Source organism: Ruditapes philippinarum, unplaced genomic scaffold (assembly GCF_026571515.1).
Source record: "Ruditapes philippinarum isolate M1 unplaced genomic scaffold, ASM2657151v2 ctg3269_1_1_1_1, whole genome shotgun sequence".
NCBI lineage: Eukaryota > Metazoa > Mollusca > Bivalvia > Venerida > Veneridae > Ruditapes > Ruditapes philippinarum.
Window position 1 is genome coordinate 159,657 of NW_026856682.1, and position 19,508 is coordinate 179,164.

At 30.5% G+C, this 19,508-nt stretch overlaps 1 protein-coding gene across 1 annotated transcript in view; it reads left to right on the top strand.

The window, feature by feature from the left end:
* LOC132747327 (uncharacterized) overlaps nt 1–19,508 on the top strand; it is a 92,032-nt gene that overhangs the window by 10,051 nt on the left and 62,473 nt on the right. The window contains exons 2-6 of the mRNA XM_060736678.1: nt 2,694–3,311; nt 4,302–4,460; nt 6,484–6,754; nt 15,219–18,115; nt 18,765–18,828. Of these exons, the coding sequence (XP_060592661.1) occupies nt 2,751–3,311; nt 4,302–4,460; nt 6,484–6,754; nt 15,219–17,830 (3,603 nt within the window). The 5' untranslated portion in view covers nt 2,694–2,750 and the 3' untranslated portion in view covers nt 17,831–18,115; nt 18,765–18,828. The remainder of the gene's footprint in view (nt 1–2,693; nt 3,312–4,301; nt 4,461–6,483; nt 6,755–15,218; nt 18,116–18,764; nt 18,829–19,508) is intronic.

Genomic DNA, 19,508 nt, shown 5'->3' on the forward strand with positions numbered 1-19,508 from the left:
AAAAAAAAAATAATATTGAAACTTTGGCCAATTAAAATGAATACAAAACCAAGAAAAACGTAAACGTACACAACCTCTTATACGGTACTACGATATAAATCGAGGCATGGATCATCTTTATGATATCACTTGATACATTGTCAAAAAAGTGTTTATATGCCTTATAGTTTTCTTCTGCATTGTAGAGGCTATGTAACATTTTAAATTTTAAAACAATATTATTTACTAAAGATATCTATTCATTGACAGTTTTCTGGCCTCTCATTTAAACATACATGTATATTAATAAGTATGTATGTTTGGCAATGTATAAAGACAAATATTTCCTATCATGTACAAATCCATTGAAATTTAAAGAATCTGAAATGATTAAGGACATATTATATCATTGTTAAGCATCATACATGAATATATTTCAAAGTTATGTTTACGTGCATGTAAGAAATAATTAATATCTTGAGAATTACCTAGTATTTATTCCCTGCGGTCTGGAGACCGCAGGGTATTGGTACGCGTTTCACCTTTGAGGCATGGAGGAGCACGTGACCTGTTTTCGGTACATGGAGGAGCATGTGATCTGTAAACCGTACATGATTGGTTAATTGACCTTTTCGAAAACCTAGCTAAATAACGTTTGCCGATACGTTACGGATTTACCTGTAGGGAATTACTCCGAATTACACCTAATTAAGAACAAAAAACTATTGCTTGATATTTCTAATTTTCTATAATTATTTTACCGTTTTTAAGGTGGAAAAACTTGAATGATGTCTTTGAAAATTATCAATGTTTCTTTAATATCTATCTCAAATTTACAAACAATAAATTGTTTATACTGAAAATATAAAAATTAAAATATTCGTAGTGGCATCTGCCATAATAAATAGAGATATTTCTGCGTAAACTTGTGTGTTACTTTATTTATTTTTTGCTCGGAATTATACATAAAATGGTAGGCCTATTTAATCATTTTCTTAAAAGAAATAATTGTTTTATGTTCGACTTTCTCCCGGTCTTCACGGTCACCAGTTTCCAAAGACCTTCTTCTATTCAATTGTCAACTATATTCCTGATACAAACTTTAATTTATCCCCCCACCCAAATAATGTTGAAAATAGTTAAATGAAATATATTTAAATCATCATTAAAATGTTCACCGCAGGAAACCATTTTACTTGTCTGTTCTAGTATACGTTAATAGTTAAAGTTGGTGGAAATGTCTGTGTTATCATTTACATTTAAACAAATTCAGAATCTTCATGTTTTCAGACAAAATGGTGGGCCGTAACATAATTTGCTTCCTTCTGAAAAAGCCAGGGCATTTTTATTCATTACAGAAAAAACCAAATGCATCAGAACAGATCCCGCCCTGGCTGGGATTCAATCTTGTGACCCTCTACATGGAATTCTGTTTGCCTCATTTAACATTTAACTTAGTTGATAAAATGTTTCGTAGCTTGCAAATCCAAGATTGGTAGAGGTAATCAAACATACTTTGTGTGTAATTTTGGAATGAGATATTATAATTATGACAACGCTATTGCGCAGTGGGATATATTACGTTTATAAACCATTCGATGCAACATTATGGGCCTATTTTAGTGGATATTTTTACACGGATTTAATTGACAAAAGAAGCGTGTTAATTTTTCTTTTTATTTTCTTCTTCAGAAGACCTTATTATATTAACATAAGAAATGTAACATGCATATACATTCTTTTCTGTCGTTTTGAATATAAAATTCCACAGTTTTAACGTTTGGAACGTTATCTGATCTCCACATTATGTACATTTACTAGGCATGTCATTCAAATGTAGGTTCATACAGAATGATTATTGGTGCATTGAAATAAAGTATTTATTGTGAAATACGATCACTTTATTAACGTCAATACGGATTTTTTACCTCACCTAATATGTAGCATATAGTAAAAACATACTTGTTAAGAGTACTTTTATCATGAACTAGATCTCTGATTTGGTCAAGGTTAGATAATACAGTACTCATTAATATAAAATCATAATAGTTGTCATCTCCATGAGAGCATAGAAATGTTTTATAGTATTTTATTACGTATCGAAAATAGTGATCATTTGAGTGCTTTCTTAATGCTGATATAGAAACATATCTATATCATATTTTGATTTTTGTTTCATAGTTTTGTCTTCCTATCTCATTATTCGGACATGTCGTCTCCTTTGACAGCTCTTACAAATAATTAGAAAAAGTAGCGAGATTAATTAACCTTTAGAAAAAAGTATTGCGCACCAATGCGTGCCATTTAATTTGCCATTGATTCTAATTTGTTACGATGTCACTTAATAATAAATTACTTATTTAATGTCATTCAATTGAACCCGCTGGAACGCATCAAGGCTATAGAAGTTGATTACACTACTATGACTAAGTTTCGTCAGCTAATTAAATGTATCAGTAACGTTAACCAATATATAAGTAGCAAAGGTAAGTGTGCATTTTACTTAGCATAAAGAAAAACAACAAAATTGAAAATCTTGCAGGCTCGGTTTGATTGAGTCTGTTCATGCATGGACGGCATAAGAAAATATATAAGTATTTTTTTTGAAAACTTTTGCTGTGGTAATCGTCGTGTGAAAAGTGACGCCATTATCTATTAGTAAAATAATCTTTCTTGAAATATAAAGATGTGTTTAAGCTTTTTGTCCTTTTCAGGTTAAACCCAGAACTTCAAGACACGACAATACTTATAATTGTTGAGTGCAAAAAACAATGGCTTCATATAGCCCTAAACTGTTAGAAAAGAAATACAATAACTGGGTTAAAGCTCAGTTAGCTGTCTTGTTTACTAAAGATGGTCTTGAACCTTTTGTTTGTAATGAAATTCAACAATTTCAACAGGAATGCTTAGATGATATTTGCTACAACAATGGAATTTTTAGTGGGACTATATGCTCGGGTTGCAGCACGGAAAATGTTGTTAAGTGTCCTACAAAAGGTATATGTATTGTCGGGAAGGGACAATGCAGTTTTCACAGAAATTCAAATTACATCCTAGCCGGCTGTCCGAATAGGATTTGCCATAATTTCAAATCAGGAATACAGAAAGCTCATAGGTACTCTGGTCCATCATACAAAAACACTGATGCTACCCAGTGGTGCAGTAATTCATGGGAAGTGGCTAAATGCTTCATGCCCACAGATGGGTATAAAGATAAAGCATCTGCAACAGAAACAGACTTCAACGGTATAATCAGCGTTATCCTAAATTACAAAGACTTCAAGGGGAAAGTACATGAAAACCTCAATAATAAGATGAATATATTTGAAGAGGTAAACAATATTTAGGAACCATTTATAAAGACTTACGTTAAGTCCATAGTTAGCTAAACAACATTATATATTTCAATGATCATAGGTATAATACAACAAATAGTATCAAATATATGATACACATTCCATTGTTTTTAATTATGCTTTCTGAAAAAAAACATTGGTAAAGTTCAGAAAGAGGGTAGGTAGTTGGGTGGTGAAGAATTTTTTATGCATTTTAATTGATTATGAATATATTAGGAAGTTAACACCTACTTTAACAGAAGTATTACAATCAAGTGCCCAGAGTCATTCTGAAAGTATTTCATTATAAGAAAATCTAATGGGAGAATAGTTGACTTTTTAACATCATATGTGTATATATATATATATATTGAAATAATCTTTAGAAGGCATCTCCGCCTTATCTGTTATATATTATGGCTTATTGCACATTTTATTTTCATTTAAAAAACAACAACAAATAAACAAACAAAAAACGAAAACTCAGAAAAATCCTTGTCTACCTGCAGCACTCCTACATTTCTCACAGTCTTAAATTTCAGTTTAAACCCTATACACGTAATTGTTATGAAGTGTCCACGACATAATGTCGTGGTTTGTAGTATTATTCATTATTTGAAATTATATCTGGTAAAATTACTGATTTTTGAAACAATTTATGTATATTTTTATGTCATACTTGTAAATAAGAGAGATATAAGTGAGAAAGACTTCAAAACAATAAATACCTAAGTATTGTTTGACAGTGGCCCTTTGCATACAGCAGATGTAAAAATGCAACCGTCAGATCACTCCCTTAGGTATGAATTTTTTAAGTTCACATTCTCTTATTGTGTCTGTAATACTTTTTATATACATGAACTTGTAAGTAGTGTTTTCTAATTTTTTCTAATTTAACAGAACATTTTTCAGTGAAGAGTATAGTTTGTGATCAATTTATAGGTTTTAAGTAAAAGTAAATAGGAATTTGTATTCCATTTTGACCAGGCAAGAGAAATTGGAAAAAATGTGCGACATTCTTCCTCGCTTGAAGTAGAGGATTCAGATCTTCAGAAATACTTTCAACTTTTACAGAAATTACTTTCTGATCCCGTATATTTAGCTACAGACACGCATGCACAGAATGCTAAACAGAAACTTACAGAGGTAAACATTTGAATACGCTAAATATTTCATTGTATAGCTAGTGTATTTAGAATGATTAGTAATAAGTGTAATCTTAGTACAAGTGTGTATGTCCAATTAAATACTTTTATTAGATTTTTTGAGCAGCAAATCATGTTGTTTCCATGATAGAAAGTTATTGAAGAATGTCAGAAGTGTTGTAATCCAGAATGCCTCTGTCATTTACAGAACATGAGCATTGTACGCAAGCATAATAAACTATTCGGGAACAAAATAGTAGGCTGTGATAAAAGTGAACCGTTTTGAAATGGCTCGTTTGTAAATATACAAACATGTTTTTGATACTTTTAAAACATAGAAGGATTTCTCAAAATGCTCTACGAAAGATTCATTTCTTTTTTGATATTTTGTTCATTTTCACGCATAATATAATATTTATTATTTATATTATGCGCTGAATTATATGTTCTACTGAAGGTGGATTGAATCTCAACACAATGTTCCGTTTTTTATTTTTTTGTTAAATTTTTTAGTGGTCCACAAAAAAATATTAACTTACATAGGTTATCTTTGTTAAAAAATAGATTTAAAAAAAATAAAAATATGTTCTACTGAAGGGGGTTGATCTCAACACAATGTTTCCCTTTTTAAATTTATTGTTAAACTTTTTTAGGGGGTCCAAAAATATATAAAAATTACAAGTTTCCTTTGTTTTCAAAAAGTATTAAAAAAAAAAGTAACAAAAATTTCTAGTGGAAAGCCACAATGTTATCACTTGGAAATCCAAAATCTAACTGACCCTAAATTTTCTACATGTATCTTTACAATAATTCTAAAATTGATTTCGTTTTAACTGACCAATAGAATTTTGACATTTTTGTGTCTTAAATAACAAAATGACCAATCAGGTTTCAATACAAAATAATGTAACATAGAACAGAACAGAACAGAACAGTACAGATATTTTATTAAGACTTGTACAAAGTACATCATCTACAATACATTATATTCACATATATTTTAGCTGCATGAAAATTAACAAACAAAATATGGATATCACAAATTACGTATACAGTAGTTTCATAACAACAAACAAACAAACATGCAATCAATCAATCAATCAAACAAACAAACAAACAAACAAACAAACAAACATGTAGCTATGGAAAAATGTGTATTTACTATCTACTTTTATAATTAAATAAGACACTTTTATGGATATAACATAGCAACATAGAATTTATAACAACAATCATCACCTGGATATTTTATCAGTCATAAGGTTTAACAACATGATAAGTACAGACAGCTTAATTGACCTTATCACCTATATATTATAAAACTTTTAGCACAGTTGATTGGACAAAGAGGAAAAGCCGCATTTTAATCTTCCAGTTACATAATTTTAAATTTGACATCTGTTATTGAAACATATAATATTTGTAACTTAACATATTTGAAATTTCACAAATTTTGTTTTGAAAATATGACCTTTTAGAAAATGATTATATATAGAAAATCATCATGCATATTTATTCTTTTTTTTATATAAATGAATTTTATCATTTTTCGGCACAACATTTATATAATTTGAAAAAAAAATTGTTCGAATATTCAAACAAATTATACACGGGTATAAGTGGTTTATGCTGAAGATTCATACTAATTTTCAAAATGTTTGTTTGTAAGCAAAGTCACAGGCAAGTTTTAAAATACATGTTTAAACCGCAAACCTGGTAACAATTATATGCTGGTTTATCTTCTTTGTAATCACTCGTATCATTATTTTGATCAGCATACGATTTACATATCAGTGATTAACAACATTGCACAGGTATTTGTTGCAAATAAATATACTGTAAAAACAAATTATCTTTGAAATGTACACTTTATTGAAATTTACACTACAGTTTTATATCATGTTGTACGTATGAAGAGACATAATAAACTATTTGACTTGACTTGACTTGACTATAATAAACTGATATCAAATTCTGTTGTATATTGATATATTGTATATATTTTATGGTATTTATAATAACAGTTAGAAAATGACACTCTTGTCATTGGTAAAGATGATATAAGGAAAGCACTAGACGATGCGGCAAAAGCAGTTCAGGACAAGATAAAGACTGGATTAGATGAGCAATATGACAGAATTAAACAAGATCTTGAATCACAAACTGCCGAACTGCTGAAACGACTAAATGAAGAAGGTGATAAAGAACGGACAAAACTTGCTGAGACGTTACTAAAAGCAATAAAGTCAGCAAGCAAAGACGAGAAAGACGAACAATATATTGAATATAAACAAAGTAAGTGATAAAACATCACATGAAATCATTTGTTTTCCATGTTATAGAACTATAACTTATCTATGTACTGTCACCTCATAAAATATAACTATTGAAACCCCAGCTTTGCACTACATGATGTTCTAAGATCATCGACTCATTATTGGATCCAATGCTATCATTAAGTTATTCTCATTATTTCTTTCCTGAGTCCTAAAATCTGTATCAAATACATATTGCACTCCATCAAGCCTTCCTTTCATTTTCTGAGTCCGAACTGAATCCATATCAAATCCATTTTGTACATCGTGTCTAGCCCCGTTTACATTTTCCGAGAACAATAAGTCTATATAAAATACATAATGGACTCACAGTGACTGGTTGTAATATACATTTATGTAAATTAAATACTAAAATATCTTAATTATTAATTGTTGATCCTAGTTGTTATCTTTAATCAAATATACTTTTTCCTCAGAAACATAATTGGTAAAATTAAAAGAGTTTGTCACACATTTTTGAGTATCATACTGATTCTAGCAAATATATTTTAACATAAGCGACTAAAGATTAACAGACCCAATACAGGCAAACAGGGCCAATCCAGAAAACAGCAAGGCCATTGTGTAAACGAAGTAATTTGATTGGTTAAGAATTATAGCCGATACGTAAGCGTTGATACGTATTTAAAAATAAGAGCCGCAATAATTCTGTTGGTATTTAAAAGTCTTAAGCCAAATAACAGGGGAAATACAAAATGCCCAGATCAATAATATTTACGTTTATACGCAACATTGTATAATAAAGTTATGATTGTATATGGCAACATTTTTGTGAATAATCTTTTAAACTTCAAATGTATCCTCATCACTTGTTTTAACCTTTTGAAAGCAATGTATCTCAGGTATGCGATCCAAGCCTTTCATGAGCGCCTTTTGTTAAATACTTACGCTATAAATAGTACAAGTGTAGTTAGCGGCCAACAGCCTTTCAAAAACTGCGCCTCTTGACACATAATCAAAACAGAAGTAAAGGATACTTAGGACACCATTTAAAGTCACGACTTGCCTCTAGATGGTAAAATAAAAAAGATAATTACTGACAACTAAATTCAAGAAAGAATGTTGACATAAGCGTGAACAAGGTTAGCTTTTAAAAAAGCTAGTAGCGACTCGCTTCGTAATTTCTTTCCAGGGGCGTGTTTAAATGTAAAAATGACAGTTCTGTTAGCTGAAAAGACTTCAGCGAACATCAAAATAAAAGTGACATATAAAGTTAAGGAAGCCAGTTCTCTCAGTTTAACAAAGAGGAATATGAGTATATATGAAGATGTAAACAGATAGAATGAAGTCCCTATGTCTATGCACATTTACTATATGGCCTGTTGACCTTGACCAGAAAAAAATAGATAAGTAGAATTCATAAAAATGTCTCTTTATACGAAGTTAAGTTGTAATATGTTATTTAGTATTGGAATAAGTGACAGATACAAGTCCTAAAGTAAACACAAGTTGTCTATCAATTCAGCCAGAAAAGCCGGGATCCTATTAAAAAAATAGGATCCCGGAAATTGACCAGTTCAAAAATATAGTTTTCAGAAAAGCCGGGATCATATATAAAAATTAAGAGATCCAAGGAATTGGACAGTTCAAGAATATTGTTTTCAGAAAAGCTGGGATCGTATATAGGGATCCCGGGATTTGACCAATTCAAGAATATAGTCTTTGATTTTTCCAATTAATTAGGCATATAATTATAAGTATTGTGATTTTGTTAATAAATAGCTCTAAATATATCTATATCCTAAGTTAAATCAATTTAACTTTCATTACATACCATAAAAAAACTTAACGTTTAATGGCCTTTCATTACGACAATAATCAACACAAATATAGTTTATTAGTTTTTTCCCTTATTATCTTATACGATCCCGGATCCCGGGCGTCTCGGATCCCGGCCAGTAAATACATACACTAAATACCGGAAAGGATAAAATGACCGGAAAAAAGGAAAAAGAAAAAAATGCACAGAACCAGATGTCGTTCATGTTAATTAACCAAACGAAAACTTACTACAGAGTAAACAGGACTGGTGAAATCGCTAAATCAAAAGTCAGTGTAAATATGATTTACTGAAAAGAATCCATGAAAACAAACATTTTAATCATCAATATATCTTTGCGCTCAAAACAATACTTGCTGCTTTTTAAAAATGGCGTGAAAATTGAGGGTTTTTTGACGCTATATAAGATCAAATTTGATTGGCTAAATAATTTTGGAACCTAGCCCTGATAGATAAATTTTGTAGAAAGCTGGAAGCTAAGCTTCGATTAAATTTTTGGATTGATTCGGAGTTTTAGGTTGTTTCTCAGTAAAATCCTATCGTAATACCGGCTCGCCGTGGCGAGCCGGCAATATATCGTGTTTCTTCTTTCGTTACTGATACAGTAGCCAATATTAAAACATTTAAATGGTCACGTATCAAAACAGTGGTTTTGAAAAAATCCCGGTATTCGGTACGCATGTTCGTAAATGAGTAGGCCCTAATCGTATTTCAAGCTAAAGTTTTAATCTATATATTGGTCTATAGGCACTTGGTTTCGGGATAAAAATCCTTTTGAAAAGTTTGTAGAACTCAAATTTAATTGAATGTAACAGTTTTTAAACGTAGATGTCTCTTTTCAAAAACCTTCATTTTTCCAATGTTACTAAAGTTTTTAATTCGTCTTGTACAATTACGTTGAATGAATGAATGAATGAATGAATGAATGAATGAATGAATGAATGAATGAATGAATGAATGAATTTAAATACATAAACCAATAAGTAGGTACGATTACTAAAGAGGTACATCTATTTGAAATAAAGGGACTTAAAATATTTTTTCGAGATTTATGTTCAATTTAATTATAACAATAACTTGAGTTTGAAATTAAAGATCATTCGCTCTCTCTGTATTCAAAGAATTATTATTTAAATTATAAAAAGTGACACAAAAATGAAAAGCGTTGCAACATTTGTCACTCAAATCGAGCTTAGAAATACACAACAAAACTATTTTAATTTTATTTCTATTTCATTTTTATTTATTATTCATAAAAAATGACAATATTTGTATCTGAAAGCAATTTGCTAGAATTAATAACTACGGTAAATTAAATTATTCGTGCATATACCTTGCAAAAGAAATATATCCGTAACAGAAACAAGATATTGTAGTAAATTGCGAAAAATGTTTTTTTTTGTTGTTTTTTTTGTATTAAAGTTTTTTTTAAACAGAAAATAAACCTCAATCATTCGTATTATTATTATGATCTGTTTTTGAAGGATACCAAAAAACTTTGACATAACAACACCGACTTTTTATGTGTGTACATTTTTTTATGTTTTTCTTCTTCTTTTTTCCATTTTATTATTTTTTAGTAATTTCATTTTATTTATTTTATTTTGTTTTTTAAACGTCATCTTAAAATATTAAAAGTAAGTTATCCGCGGTGATCGCCGACAAATATCATATGAAACATGGGAATCTCCTGTGTTCAAGAATTAAGTTTTTGAAGATTCAAAATCATTTGTTATGTTTAAATTTTAGCAGTATTGCATACCGTGGACTATTTAAGACATCTATATACTGAGTATACTAACATTATAAAATAAATATCAAACCTAACACGTACAAAGTAATCTCCCTTTTTAATGTTATGACATTTTGGCCGGAATTGAAGGGAGGCTACACCTTACAGATATTGTGAGAGATCAATATCATCTAATAATAATAATAATTATTATAATTATTATTATTATTATTATTATTATTATTATTATTATTATTATTATTATTATTTATATAAAAATCAAACGCGCGTATATAAGCTATATGCACCTTTCAGGTGTTTACTGCTTAATAAATGTTGTTGTTGTTGTTGTATACATGAAAAAGTTCTAACATTAACAAAATAAGTAATTACAAAAGACCACTCAATGGTCATAGCGGTAATATTATTAATATGTGCCTTTTCGTACAAACTTCTAACAGATTTCGGCGGTTAGCCCTTTTAAACTGAAGAAGGTTCAATGCCGACAATTTAACTATGATCTTTTTAAAGTAAATGTGTATTTTATAAAATAGCAGGCTTAAAATAATAAGATGCGTAAATTATATAAATAGAAGCTATTGTACTTGTATATGTCTTCCTTTTCGTCCGTTTTAATATGCTTCACAGTGACTAATTATTTATGTCTTTGCAATCGTAATTGAAGGGTAGATATGTTTATCAAATGTATCATCAACTCATTTGCATTACACGATGAACAATCTAAAAATACATATGCGTCATTATACGTATATAAGTATTATAAGTATTTTTAAATTACTTGAAATAATACGCAACGTTAATGGCGTCAAACTGTAATATTTTGTTTTCTTGATAGATTGTTTTGATTTATTTAACTTTTTTTGTCTTAAAGATATCTGACTAAAGCTTGCTTCACTTGTTATATAATATATACATATAGTGTTATTTTGACATTATATCAAAATTTGAATATTTTTGTTGATGGACCAAAAACGTACCGAGCCCTTTATGTATTTTAGACATTTGAACCTTTGTGGAATTCTTCATAAATTTTCCTTAACGCAGCAGTTTTTACCTTAAAGTTTTTGATCATATAATAAAAAATTTTCAGCTGAGCAATTGAGGTTACTTAATGCGTCTCCTTTGTGTCCGGATTTAAAAAATAAACAAAAGGAATGTTCGCCACTTAGAATTCCTGGTGGTGGTACATAAACTTAAAAGGCAGAGACGCTTATCACAACGTAACACATCTATGGGGAAAAAACACTCCAGAGTCGTGGGTCCTTTTATAATTAACAATAATTATTTTGTTATAATGCTTCTGAAAACCTACTTTAAGTCAATTTATCATGTAATTAGGTCTTTGACGCTTTGGATTTTGAATAGAGTATTCATAAACAAAGTTAAATAAAAAATTGTTTTTATTTCTAATTCTATGGAATAAAATGACATTTTTGACTACAAATATTTTTAGTGCTTTTGTTGTTGTTTTAACTACATTAAATGTAATATTAATTGAAGACGCGTCTCTAGAGAATAAAGCAAACAAAGTCAAATTAAATGCGAATAGAATTCTCGCTTAAAGATGGTTCCGCTTGAAACAGCTTATGCACATTTTATTTTGCAATCAGGATTATTCCGAATTGAAATTTAATAATAGTTGTGGCTAGTCATAATTTAAACATTTATTTCGGAAAGACGAAGACATGATAAATTTGCAAATAATATTAGGTTCGCCTTACACCCGTTTGGGTTGCATGGAATGGCAGTAACGTGTAACATTCCAGCGTCCAGTATTGGAACATACAGGATGGTCATGGGGTACAATTAAAAGGGACTCCACTGAGGTTTTTTGAAGTGAAAAGACCGAAAATATTTTTTCAAGACTTTAGTAAAACTAGATGTATGTCAAGACCAATAACTCATTGTCAAAATTTCTGATCATTCGCTCACTCTGTTTCCCAGAAATAATCAATTTTATTAATAAATGAAAACCGTTTAAATGCTCTTTACTCAAATCGGCCAAAAAATCTCATAAAAATAGATTAACAATTTAATACCGTGTAAATTTATATATCATCTATTGCTTGGTTTCAAATTTAAATGTACCAGTTTATTTAAGAAAGAATTTGAAAATTCATTATTTTAGGCTATTGGACCTCAGTGGAGTTCCTTTAAAGCAATGATTGGATGTTCATAATTAATGCAGAATTATGTTTTATTTTTATATAACGTCTACCTGTATGTGCTAGGATTCTCATGTATATAATTTATTAAGATTTAAAGAGTTTCCACTTGTCTGTGGCTTACCTAAATAACCATGGTGGGAGACCAGTTTTTCCCACGTTAACAAACGGGTCATCTATAAATAGTTCAACATCATCGTAATAAAGCGTAATAAAGATGTTAACCATATATCGATATAGCATCACCCTTATAGAAACGACATCAATATATTTCAAAAACATTACACCATATAGAAATATGAAAGCAACAAATATCAAACTCACATCACTACTTGTAAAAACAAACGCACCATATATAAACCGCATCACTTTATCTGAAAATGACATAGCTATATATATCAAAACCGCTTCACTATCAGTCCAGACCACATTACTATACATGTATATGAAACCGACATCACTATATATAAGAAACACAGCACTGTCAATCAAAATCACTATATTTGAAAACGACATCACTATTTCTCAAAATTACAGCACTTTTTTTAAAAGTGTGTATATAAGACAGTAGCGTAGCCGGGCATACGCCAGTACGCCGTAGGCGTACTTAACGAAAATGAATTTTAAAAAATCAAAAAGTCTTAAATGTTGAAAACAGTTGTCCAAATCAGTACCCTAACCCATGTTAGGCATCGCCGTGAGTTTTGACGAAGAAAAAAAGGATTTGCTGACAAAAAATATTTTGTTATTAAGCGATTTAAACAGTGTATCGGTAACTTGTGTTGCAAATGTAGAACAGTTAGTACTATTTTAGGTAAAACAGTGTCATGCGTATTGACTTTTTAGTATCTTATCGTAGAATCCTATTATATTCCGAATGTTGTTTACATAAGAAGTTATACTAACGGGAAAAATCAAATGGCGTCCCAATGTAAAACGTCCGAAGAACATGGGCCTCCATATGTTGATATTTTCAACTGCACCGTTTTAACCGATGAACAGAAAGTCACTAAATATTAAAGTCAGATTGGCCCGATGTCCATAAATATGCATTTAAATCGAGGTAAGTTTATGCAGATCAAGAAATTTAAAGTAGGTAAAATAATGCAATTTGTCATTAAATCATATTCAAATGTATTATTTACTATCAAATTACATCAAATATTATTCTATTTTGTTTTTAACTACAGTAAATCTATAATAATCTGAAATAAAGAGTCTTTTTTAAACGTTTGAAAAATCTGATGAATACAAAACAACTTTTTCTTGAATATTGTTTTGAAAACTATCTAGCATGATAGAAAATGGTCTAATTAAGAAAATTTAGCCGTACCGGCTCGTGAAAGTATGTGGCATTTTATCATGTTTCGTGAAAATATATTCCATATTTCACGCAAACGAAAAAATATCCTCTTATTATTAGATAAGAAGGAAATTATATATGTTGTCAAATGTCTCCAGATAGCGTTATTTTGCATATATAAATCCAAATTTCCTCGGGGGAAGACCCCCGAACCCCCTACCATTTACAAAGGGAGGGGGCCACGCCGTCCCTTAACCCTCCAGAGGCTCACATAAAATATAATTTTATTCAACTCATTAAACAAATTTAGTATCAAACTTACACTATTTCAATATCCTCTATTTATTAGATAAGAAGAGAATTAAATATGTTGTCAAATGTCTCTAGATAGCGTAATTTTGCATCTATAAATCCAAATTTCCTCGGGGGAAGACCCCCCGAACGCCCTTCCATTTACAAAGGGAGGGGTCACCCCCACCCTTAACCCGTCAGAGGCTCACGTAATATATCATTTTATTCAACTCATTAAATAAATTTAGTATTAAACTTACACTCTTCCAATATCTTCTATTTATTAGATAAAAAGAGAATTAAATATGTTGTCAAATGTCTCCAGATTGCGTTATTTTGCATTATAAATCCAAATTTTCTCGGGGGAAGACCCCCGAACCCACTACCATTTACAAAGGGAGGGGGCCACCCCCTCCCTTAACCCACCCCCAAGGCGTATAATTACTTTTGGCCGCGCTACGCCACTGTAAGACAGCTATGGCGTTCCATAAATAATTCCATTGACACACGTCAGCTGTACTAATAATAGCTTATAATGTTTATCATGTTTATTACAGTAAAGCCAGTGCAAAGTTTATTTAGGTGCACTTCAAATTTAGTAATGACCGAGGCCACCTAAAGTTCATTTTTTAGAAAGATTGAATAAAGTAAAATATCAAGTGAGATGCTCAGTGAATACCAGTACTACAAAAAGGTATACTTGTGACATTTTGTATGAATTTCAGTTACATTTTCCGTACAAGTTAATAAAAAGTTGTGTTCGTCTGCTTTTTTAGTTGAAAACAAAAAAGGCAGACGAATACAGTTTGTATCAGTTTTTACATTATTTTGTATGTCCGATTTATTTGAATACAACGTGTTGTTAAAGAGTAGTAAAAAAAATCTTATTTTTTTCTCGGCGATTCTTTTTCGTTTTCCTTCCTTTTTATTAATGATGCTAGATATAATTACATTACTGTATAATACATGTATACACACTGACACCATTAGAATAAATGAAAGCAGCATATCAATGTTTTTGTTTTTGTTTTTTTTTTTTTTTTTTTTTTTGTGAATGAATTATAATAATATTTTTTTTCCATTTCAATACGTGAATGAATTATAATAATATTTTAATTATTTCTATTGCAGAACTGAAGGATGAGCTTATTACATGGTACAACACCAATCAAAGTACAGTTCCTCTTTCACCACTCACAGATGCTTTCCCTACCCCTCTAGCCGGGTTCTACATTTTGCCAGAAATTGACAAACAGACGTATCAACCAGATGGAAGGAAAGAAACAAGTAGAGTCAAGTCGTTACAGGACCTGTTTACATCTCCAAGGGAAATATATTTATCAGCAGTCGCCGGATTTGGAAAAACAGCGTTTTCAAAATATCTTGCCTTGACATGGTGTCAAGCTCATCAAAAGGATGGGAATTATGGGCATTTTAAAGAAGGAGAGTTAAAGGCATTATCTGGCTTTGAGTTTTTATTTCTAGTGCTATTGAGAGATTCAGCTAAAGTCTGTGATGTCGACGACATGATTGAACAACAAGTCATACAGTACCTCCCTTGCTCATCTTCAATGCCAAAAGGTATATTAAAGGACATTCTACATGATGAAAAATGTCTTGTGATATTAGATGGACTTGATGAATGGACACATCCTGACAATGATTGTACAAGAGTTCCTAAAATTATTCCACATCGATATGCACGTGAAAAGTGTGTAATCTTGACAACGACCCGCCCATGGAAGTTTGAAATGTCAAACTTGAGTCAAATAGTCGAAACAGTAGAGCTAGTTAAACTAAATAAAGAAAATGCCAGGCAGTTTAAGTGTAATGCCATGAAGTTGTTGAATGTGAACCTTCAAGATGGTGAACTTCAAAATGAAGTTTGTAGATTTGAAGAAGCAATCAGTGACCATGACATTGAAGACATGGAATCCACCCCTCTTTTGTTACTCTATCTTATATGTTTATGGATTGCAAAAATTCCAATAGGAAATTCTGCAGTAGAATTATATACAGGCATTATTCAGCTCCTTCTATTTAGAACAGAAAAGTTACATCAAAAATTTCATTCATCGTGTGAAACATCCCCGAGTAACGTTCCTGAATGTTTCAGAAAACATAAACATTTCTGTAGTTACTACACGTTTCTGTTGACCATTGGGAAACTAGCTTTTTATACATTGTTCAGTAAGAAAAAGGAGCACACATTAGTTTTTGATAGAAATGTTGCTAAAGAATATATTAACCAAGAAGATTTGAAATCAAGCTGTCTATCAGGAATACTATCAGAAAGTAAAGTGAAAACATTAGTAAGTGAAAGTTCTAAAATCTCATTTTCTCATAAAACAGTGCAAGAATACTTTTCAGCATTATTTATAAGTTTTCAAACTACAAATGAAGTTCAGAAAATCATCTTAGAAGAGTGCAACTGTTTACAAAATATTCTAGACATGTCAAAAGTGTTTGTTTTTATTAGTGGCATGAACCCTACATTAATGTCTACAATATCAAGTGTTTTAATGCCTGTGATATACAATAATGACAAAACAAGCAAATACAGAACGTTGGCAGGTTATGATTACATGTACAAAAAGCCATTAAAAGACATTCAAGACATGTACATTTCTTGTAGCAAAGAAGGAAAGGAAAACAAAGACCTCAAATTGTGTTTACAAGATTTCATCATTAATGAAAATTGTCAACAACAAAACTACTTCAAACAATTACAAAATCTGTGTCAACAAAATAAAGAAAACATAAAATCAATAATGATAGAAAATGCAGGTATTTGTAATCTACAAGAAATTATCAGTTTGTTTACACTCTCTCACCTTCCACATATAGAGAAATTATTCTATAAAGGTGAAATTGTAGAAAAGGAAATAATGAGCTTGTTATTGAAGCCTTTAAAATGTTTAATTGTGATATCATGTAAATGGAAAAATCATCAATTTGTAGGAGAATATTTCCAGCTGTCTGCAGAGATAAATGGACGACTGGTAAAATTACAACACCTGGAGTGTTTAAATATAAGCCGTTTCACTATGACCCACGAGGTAATGGAGACATTGTTAAAGTTCCTCACTAGTAAAAAATCAATGAAAGAAATAATATTGGACAATTTATACTGTATCGATCATGGTACTTCATGTAGGGGATTCAACCTTGACCTGTCTCAACATTCACAACTAAGATGTTTAGGATTGAGCTATATACCTGTGTCACAATTAAACATGGATGTATCATTGTTAGAGGAATGTATTGTAGGTGAATTATATAAACCTGGTGTTGTGTCATCTTATCTCAGTCAACTACCAGCAGCCAATAAACTACAAACATTTAGATGTGTTGATCTAAGATCTTCCAGTGACATAGAAACAATGTTACAAACATTATCATTGTTATATCATGTGAAACGTGTTTGGTTGTATAGAATCAATCTAAGTGAAAGATCATTAACACTGTCACCTCAAATGATCAATATTGAACGTGTTTACTTGTATTATATAACAATGTCTTGTTCAATGTTACATGATCTCATTACTGTTATAAACAAACTACCACATACAGTGACAGTACATATGGAAGGTTGTGATATAAAACCAGAAACAGAATTTAAAAACTTTAAAATATTTATAAAACAATCAGACAATTTTGTGGTCACACGTGATGGCACCTTGAAGTCTGGAGTGTACAGGTTTGAGTTTAAAACATCAACAGCAAGTACTGAGTTACCATAAATGAACTTGGAGAAACAATTTATAAATAGATTATGAGACTAATGACAGGTGAAATAGACATCATTTTATTTAATCAATATTCTCAGGTGAATGTTTTATAGTAAGGATATGAATGGAATGAAAAAAACATTTACGTTTTAAACTTTATACATATTTTAGCTAGATATGAAACTAGAGTGCATTTAATAAAAAAAGGGAATTATTCTTAATGATGAACACACAATGTCAATGGATTTATCCTAACTTCAAATGATGATTTATCATATATACTTGGAAAGGTTAAAGGTCAGTAGTATTTACTCTAATATTTTACTGTATTTTATCTAAGATTTTTAAAGGATATATTCATCTGGATATTAAATTTTAAATTTACATGCATTTTCAAAAGAAATTATCTAGAGTGACATGAATCAATTAAAAGATATAGTCTTTGCTCATACTTGAGTAATATAATTTATTGAAAAGTTTATTGAAGTATATTTAAATCTAGTCCTATAAATATGAGGTCGCTTTGAGATATTTTTGCTTCTTGGCAAAGCAACCGACATAAACTATAACAAGCCTGTAACGTCTAATATATTGGACTAATTTAAATCTTGATGAACATGTCTTATTTAAATTATAATAAAAGAACATATTTATAAACCAGTTTTTAATGACACTTTATATTCATAGTGTGTTTACTTAAAGTGTGTAGGATTTAAAGCATCACATATCTCAGTAACTTTGTGTAAAGCCAAAGCATCTTTATTTTATATTTATTAAGAGACTATGTGTACCAATTAGTATCAAATTTGTGCATTCCTAACGGTATATGTTAAAGACCTTAAGCTAGTGTGCACTATACACACACTGTAAAACAGTACAGTACTTATAAACTTAAGTGCAGCAATTAAAACTTTATTTACAGTGAATTTTTTTTTCTTGGTTTCAGTGCATTTAAAAGATATCATGTACATGCACTACTCAAACTGTGACCTAGCTGTTCTACAAACCAAGTAAGTCATTTGTACATGTACCTCTATTTGCTTTTTTTGTCCAATAGTAAATAATGTAAAAATGTGACTACACAGTGTATATGCTTTGCACAATTTTAGCTTGACTGTTGACAGAAGAAAAAACTTTAAATCGCCATCGTTTTTGTCAAGCAAAACTTTAATTTAGTCCATTACCTAAACATTTTCAAAGTTTAAGGTATCAATATGAAACCTGGAAAGCTTTTTTATCATGACAAGGTTCTATTGTTAGAAAAGGGGCATAACTCTGGAATTTATTATTTGGAGTTATGTCCTTTTCAACTTACTTTTCATTCAAAGGTGGTTTTTAACATAGGTGTTTGGCGCGTTGCTTGGTTACTACCATCGGACCCACCCCACCCCCTCACCCCTCTACAACCCTCCTGCCTCTAAAAAGTATGTAAACTGCAGTATTTTTCATTTGTAACATGTTTGAATATTTGGTATATGCTTTTAAAAAAAAGTATGCATATATATTTAGTACTAAATATTTATATATCAATTTATTTTTTTTTTGGGGGGGGGGGATGAAGGAAATTGTTTAAAAGCATATACCAAATAGAGTGGGTGAGGGTGCGGGGGTAGTGACAAATCAACACGCCAAACACCTATGGATTTTAATAGGTTTTTAAGCATATTAAGACAATACTATTTTGGTGTCG